General features: G+C 70.3%; 2 protein-coding genes across 4 annotated transcripts in view; both read left to right on the plus strand.

Moving 5' to 3' along the window:
• Positions 1,151-4,926, plus strand: LOC110405536 (lateral signaling target protein 2 homolog). 2 transcript variants are annotated; one of them, XM_021410918.1, is made up of 13 exons: positions 1,151-1,305; positions 1,957-2,097; positions 2,164-2,301; positions 2,392-2,594; positions 2,668-2,757; positions 2,841-2,930; positions 3,019-3,120; positions 3,191-3,421; positions 3,552-3,670; positions 3,741-3,854; positions 4,057-4,155; positions 4,264-4,379; positions 4,454-4,926. In XM_021410918.1, the coding sequence occupies exons 1-13, from the start codon at positions 1,264-1,266 to the stop codon at positions 4,577-4,579; spliced, it is 1,611 nt and encodes a 536-aa protein (XP_021266593.1). In that variant the 5' UTR covers positions 1,151-1,263; the 3' UTR covers positions 4,580-4,926. The 2 variants fall into 2 exon arrangements, with proteins under 2 accessions (XP_021266593.1, XP_021266594.1); XM_021410919.1 differs by having other exon boundaries at positions 4,267-4,379.
• MXD3 (MAX dimerization protein 3) overlaps positions 5,442-5,964 on the plus strand; it is a 1,436-nt gene continuing 913 nt past the window's right edge. Inside the window, exons 1-3 of one of the 2 annotated variants that reach the window (XM_021410920.1) lie at positions 5,442-5,645; positions 5,721-5,750; positions 5,827-5,941. In XM_021410920.1, the coding sequence (XP_021266595.1) occupies positions 5,485-5,645; positions 5,721-5,750; positions 5,827-5,941 (306 nt within the window). In that variant the 5' untranslated portion in view covers positions 5,442-5,484. The remainder of the gene's footprint in view (positions 5,646-5,720; positions 5,751-5,826; positions 5,942-5,964) is intronic. The other variant, XM_021410921.1, reaches the window with a different exon arrangement.

Raw genomic sequence — 5,964 nt, forward strand, 5'->3', positions numbered from 1 at the left:
GCGGCGGGGGAGGCGGCGGCGGAGGGGCGGGAGGAGGACCGGCGGCCCCTCCGGGACGTTCTCGGCGGTTCGCGGCGCCTCCGCTCGCCGCCACCTTATTCCGCCTGCGAGTCATGGCGAGCACGGCCCGCCGCAGACAGGACAACAGCCAATATGGCGGCGCGGCCCGTCCGGCCCCTGCCCGGGGGGCGGCCCGGCGAGGCGAAGCCGCCGTCGCCATCTTCCGAGCGGGCAGCGCCGCGCGTCACGGCGCCCCCTGGCGGTCGGAGGTGGCGCGGCCGCCGCGCGCGGAGGCTCCGCCGGGTCCCACGCGTGGGGCGCTCTGGGGGCGGCAGCGCCGCGCGATCCTCAGCGCTGGGCACGCGGCTTTGCAGCCCGTAAGCTGCAGATCCACCAATCCGGCTCACTCGGCGCATCTCAGCCGTGCGGGTTTTCCTCGTGGTGCGTGACGCGAGTGGGTTTGCAGCCCCCCCGCACCCCACTCCCGGGGTAGCAGCGCTATCCCCATCCCTTGGCAGCATCCCGACCTCGCATTCCCGCGCTCAGCACGCAGGAGGCTGCAGAATCCCGTGCAGAAGGGCCCCGAAGCCGGCGTGGGGCTCCCCCTGGTCCACGTCCCGCAGCCCCGGTCTGCCCCCAGCGCCCCGGCACACCGTGGCCACAAGCTCCCGGCTCTCAGCACCGACACAGCCACCGCTGAGCCGAACCCCGCTGGCCCCGGGGAGCGGCCGTGGCCGAGTGACGTCCTCCGCCCTGAGGTGGAGTTGACAGAACGGAGCGGATTTTTTGCCCGTGAATCGCCCTAGTCGGGCTTTCAGACGTCTGAGTTATCGGCGTCCACAACAAGGTATGGGAGAAGCCACCTGCTGTGTGGCAGCCGGGAGCTGTCCCACGGAGGGGCTCGCGGGCAGCGGTGGGGCTGGCACAGACGGAGCCCCGGGGACCGAAGGGGAAGGGGAAGGGAAGCGGGAGCGGATCGCCCACGCGGGGCACACCGGGCAACACGCCCGGCCCGGCGGGATCCGCCCTCGGTGAGAAGGCAGCGAGAAACCGGTCCGTCGGGTGGCGACCGCCTCCCTGCACCGGGCAATCCCCAGGTTCTGCCGAGAGCAGGACTTGGCCCGCCAGGTCCCGGCGACCGCGGCCACAGAGGTGGGCAGACACCGCCCCTCCCCGCCCCCGGGCGGTGCCCGGTGCCGGCCCGCCCCAGCGGCGAGCGGCGGGCGCGGGGAGCCGGGCGGCGGCAGAGTTCGTGGTCGCGCCATGCTGCCCGCCGCCCTCCGGAGATGGCTGCGCCGGCCCAAGGTGAGAGCGGCGATGGCTGTTCCCCGTTTTCGGTACGGCACGGGCAGCCCCGACGGGGCGGCCGCCAGACCCGGAGCTCCACTGCCCGCGCGCTGCTGCCGGTGGGCACCTGGCACTGAGAATGGGCGGGGGTCGGGCGGAGCTCCCCCCCGGTGCGGAGAGACCCCTGGGATACCGGGGACGGGTGGCGGGGCTCGGGCGCTCACAGGGAGAGCGGCGGAGCCGGGCCCTCCTGGAGCAGGGCGGGAGGAGGAAGCGGTGCCGCGGGCCCGGCCGGTGACTCACGGTGCGGAGGTGCCGCTGGAGCCCGACAGGATCGGCAGCTCCGGAGCCGCCCCAGATCGCTGGGACCGATCCTCGGCCCCCCCGGCCCCGCAGCCCCGGCCACCGCGGGAGAGTTTTGGGGAGCAGTGGGACCGGGGAGAATTGCCGGTGCCCCTGCGCTCCCTACCCGCAGCCTTCCCGCAGACCTTTCACCCGCTGCCGTGTTTACAGCCATGCCCGGATCTGTGCCCACACTGCCAGGATGAGGGCGAGCTTGTTCGTCCTGCTCTGCTCTGGGGAAAATGAGGCATGGGTGGGGACAGCGAGGTGGCTCTATTTGGGGCCCCACCGTGTGCCAGCCCCATCACTCATCTGCTCTGCCCGCAGCGCTCCGACCCCCGGCTGCTCTCGCAGTTCTTCTTTGCCGATGAGCGGGTGACAAGGGTGGTGGCCGAGATCAACGGGCTGGATGCCGAGCTGGACCCGCAGCAGTACCTGGTGCTCCTCAACCAGCTCCACCTCAGCCAGGTACGGCATAGTGACCCCAGCGCATGGCTCTTGGGGCGGATGCGGTGACATCCCTGTCCCCACCAGGCTCAGCTGCTGGCCGTCATCGAGCGCATCATGGAGGAGTGCATCCCCACGCAGAGGTACAGCCGTGACTACCTCGTCAAGTTCCCTGAGGAGCTCTCGGTGGACAACCTGGGGAACCACATGCTGTTTGCTGCCGAGGTCAGCCCTGAGGAGGGGACAACAGGCTCTGGCCCCTGCCCCCCCCCCCCCCCCCCGTCCCGGTTCCTGACACACCCCTGGTCTCGGCAGTGCCTTCTGGCGGGGACCTTCCTCGAGGTGGAGGAGACGGAGGGGGCACAGCTGCGGCCGCGCGCCAGGAACCTGCTGTGCAGCCTGGAGCTGGTGCGGGCGCTGCTGCGGGAGCAGAGCCTGAGCCAGCCCGGCACCTACCCCGAGCCCGTGCGGGCTGCGCTCATCCAGTTTGACCGTCTGTTCGCTGAGTTTGAGCTCAGGTGGGGCTGGGCGTTGGGGCTGCAGGGGCTCAGTGGGGTCCAGTGGCACCTCACTGTCCCCCCAACTCCACAGCTACGTGTCCTCGCTGGTGGCGGTGAAGTCCCCTGATGAGATCTACAGGCAGCAGGAGATCATCGTGCTCTTCTGTGAGACAGTGGAGAGGTGGGGGCACAGTGTGCTGGGGGAGGTACGGGACATCCTCCTGGCATCGCCCTGACCCCACTGTAAGGTTGTGTGCCCCCCAGAGCCCTGCGCTTGGGCTACCTGACTCAGGAGATGATTGACGGCTACGAACCGCTGCTGATGTTCACCATCCCTCGCCTGGCCATCATCAGGTGCGTGCAGCCCCCTGCCCCACCGGGAGTGCCCAGGGGTACCCTGTGCCGATCCCTCCACCCCATGTCCCATGCTGTCCCCTTGCAGCGGTCTCCTCATCTACCCCGAGGGTCCCCTCAGCCTGGAGCGCAGCCCTGAGCAGATGTCACGGGTGTTCAGCCCCTTCTACAACTTGCTGACAAAGATCAGGTGTGCGGGCAGCAGGGTGGGGGGCGGCAGTGTGGGGGTGACGTGGGGTCATGCTGTCCCCTCCCTGCAGGGACCTGCTGCGGGTGCTGTCAGCGGAGGAGCTGTGTCTGCTGGAGAGGAGCCTGTGCACAGCTGAAGCAGAGGATCCCTGCAGCCCGGTCACCCCACCGGCGTGGGGGGAAGCAGTGCCCAGAGTGGCCCCCCCTGCTCCATGGGATCTCGTGGAGGGTCCCCACACCACCTCTGCACCCCACACTTTTGTGGGCAGGTTGGATGCAGTGGACAACCCATGCACAGAGAGGCACGTGGGGGTCTGCTTGGGGAGGGAGCGGGAATGGGGTGGGCAATCCCTGCCGGGTGGGACAGAAGTTTTTTGTTCCACCCGGTGGGTGACCATCCATGGTGGGTGACCATCACCTCCCCACACACAGGCCCCAGCACCCCCCAGGGCCATGGCTGGAGGCTGCGCTGGGTGCCCGCTGCTCGGAGCTGCGCTCCCACTACAGCAGCACCAGGGACATGCTGCACACCCTCTTTGTCTGCATCTCCGGTGAGTGAGTGCTGCACCCCCCTCCTGACCCCACGTTCCCACAGTGTCCTGAGCCCCCATCCCCACACAGGGGTGGCCGATCAGCTCCAGACCAACTTTGCCAGTGACCTGCGCTGCATCTTGAAAACTGTGTTCAAGATCGTGGCCTCGCCAGCAGAAACCTTGGAGGAGATGGGCGGCAGCAGTGCGTAACGGGGCTGGCACTGGGCATGGCTCCTCCTGTCCCCAGGGAAATGGAGCTGTGACAACAGTGTGGGGACAGCGTAGCCACAGTGCCCAGCTAGGGATGCTGGCAGCCAGGGGATGCCACACATCCCATCCATGGGGACACCCGTGGGGCTGAGCCCTGCCCCAGTTCAACCTGATAAATACCTTTGTCCCTGCAGAGGATGGAGTCGGTGACCTGTGCACAGGTGATGTGCCCCATGTGGTTGACTGCCCCCTGTGCCCCAGCTCCACAGATGCCGCTGGGCTCCGGAGGGCAGGTAAGGGGCAGTGGGGCTAGAGGGCGGTGCCAGCTGGCTGGCCCTGCTCTAACCGGGGCAGGGATCCCTGCTGACCCCGCCGTGGCTTTCCCCTTCACCTTTCTCCAGCAGGAGCACGCAGCCGGCCCGAGTGGGTGCCGGACAGCAGCTGCAGCCGCTGCTCTGCCTGCCGGGCGCCCTTCACCCTGCTGCGCCGCCGCCACCACTGCCGCAGCTGTGGGAAGGTATGGGGGGGGGCTGGGCCGGGCGCGAAGCTGCAGGGGCCGTGGCTCCACTCAGTGCCGCTCTCTCCCCGCAGATCTTCTGCGCCCGCTGCTCGCCGCACACCGCTGCTCTGCCACACTACGGCCAGCCCAGACCTGTGCGTGTCTGCACGCACTGCCACGCCACGCACCTCCCGCCCTGGCGCACCCGCACCCGCTGAGGGTCCCCGGCCTCAGGACGTGGCTATGGGGCTGCTGGGCAGACCCTGTATGCGTGGGGCCAGGTGGGCGCGGGACCGCTCACCCTGTGCCCGCAGAGCATGGTGCTGCCCCATCCCCAAGGCTGGAAACGTGCCTCGCCGCCGTTTTGCTTCGTTGCGTTTTTGCGGGTGAACTTTGGCTGCTGTTGGGCCCAGGGCAGAGTCTCCCTCCCCCCCCCACCCCGGGGACTGTCCTGAGAAGGGCGCAAACAGCCCTCACGTGACGGCACTGCCCCGGGGGCCGCTGTGGGCCGGGCCCTGGGGGAGCTCCAACACCGGGGGGTTCTTAATAAAGAGATGGAACTGTGCTGCCTGGCCGGGCTGAGCGCTGCCCTGGGGTGGGTGGGAGCACACGCAGCGCGGCAGCAGAGGTGCGCACGCACGTGGGCACGCAGCCTGCAGGTGCAGCCAGGGGCACGGCTCTGCCTGCCGCCGTGTGCGTCCGTGTACACTCATGCACACTCGATTCATGCCCCTTCAGAGCACAAGCATGCCGTGTACACGCGCGTGTGACGCTCCGAGCACGCGGGCCGGGCGCACACATGCTGACGACACTCGCAGAGGCGCGCGCCCGGTGCGCACACACACACACGTGACAGCCGCGCACTCGCGCGCTCCGACGCGCGCGGCGCCCTACGGGGCGGGTCCGAACCCGAGGGGGCGTGGCCTGTCAGGGTGGGCGTGGTCTCTCCAGGTGGGCGTGGCCCCGCCCCGCTCCGATTCAAATTTGAAGCACGAGCTTTCCCGCCCGAAGTTGTTTCCCTGGCGCGCCGACGTCAGCCCCGCGGGGCCGCGCGCGGCCAATGGGCGCTCCCGTTGCCCGGCCCGGCCCCGCCGCCACCTCCCGGCGGGGCCCGGCCGCAGCCATGGAGCGCGCGGCCTCCAGCATCCAGGTGCTGCTGCAGGCGGCCGAGTTCCTGGAGCGGAGGGAGCAGCGCGACCGGATTCCCCCGTGCCTGGCGGAGGCCGAGCACGGGTACGCCTCGCTGTGCCCCGCGCGGCCCCGCCAGGCCGGGGGCGGCGGCAGGTGAGCGGCGGGCGGGGGGAGCCGCACCGCCTCCCGGTGCCGGTCCCGGTGCTGACAGCCCGCGCGCTCCCGCAGGTCGGTGCACAACGCGCTGGAGAAGCACAGGTACCGGCGGGGGAGCGGAGCGGAGCGGGACGCGGGGCCGGGCCGTGCCCCGTGCTGACCGCTGTTCCGGCTGCAGGCGGGCCCAGCTCCGGCGCTGCCTGGAGCAGCTGAAGCAGCAGGTGCCGCTGGGCGCGGGGCCGGCCCGGCCCACCACGTTGAGCCTCCTGCACCGCGCTCGGCTGCACATCCAGGTGAGCTCAGCCCGGCGGCGGCG

This window comes from Numida meleagris, chromosome 12 (genome assembly GCF_002078875.1).
Source record: "Numida meleagris isolate 19003 breed g44 Domestic line chromosome 12, NumMel1.0, whole genome shotgun sequence".
NCBI lineage: Eukaryota > Metazoa > Chordata > Aves > Galliformes > Numididae > Numida > Numida meleagris.

Coding starts and splice junctions, on each gene's coding strand:
- LOC110405536 (XM_021410918.1), top strand. CDS start 1,264: ATGCTGCCCGCCGCCCTCCGGAGATGGCTGCGCCGGCCCAAG. Junction 2,098..2,163: donor ACCAGCTCCACCTCAGCCAG/GTACGGCATAGT, acceptor TGTCCCCACCAG/GCTCAGCTGCTGGCCGTCAT. Junction 3,855..4,056: donor GGAGGAGATGGGCGGCAGCA/GTGCGTAACGGG, acceptor TTGTCCCTGCAG/AGGATGGAGTCGGTGACCTG.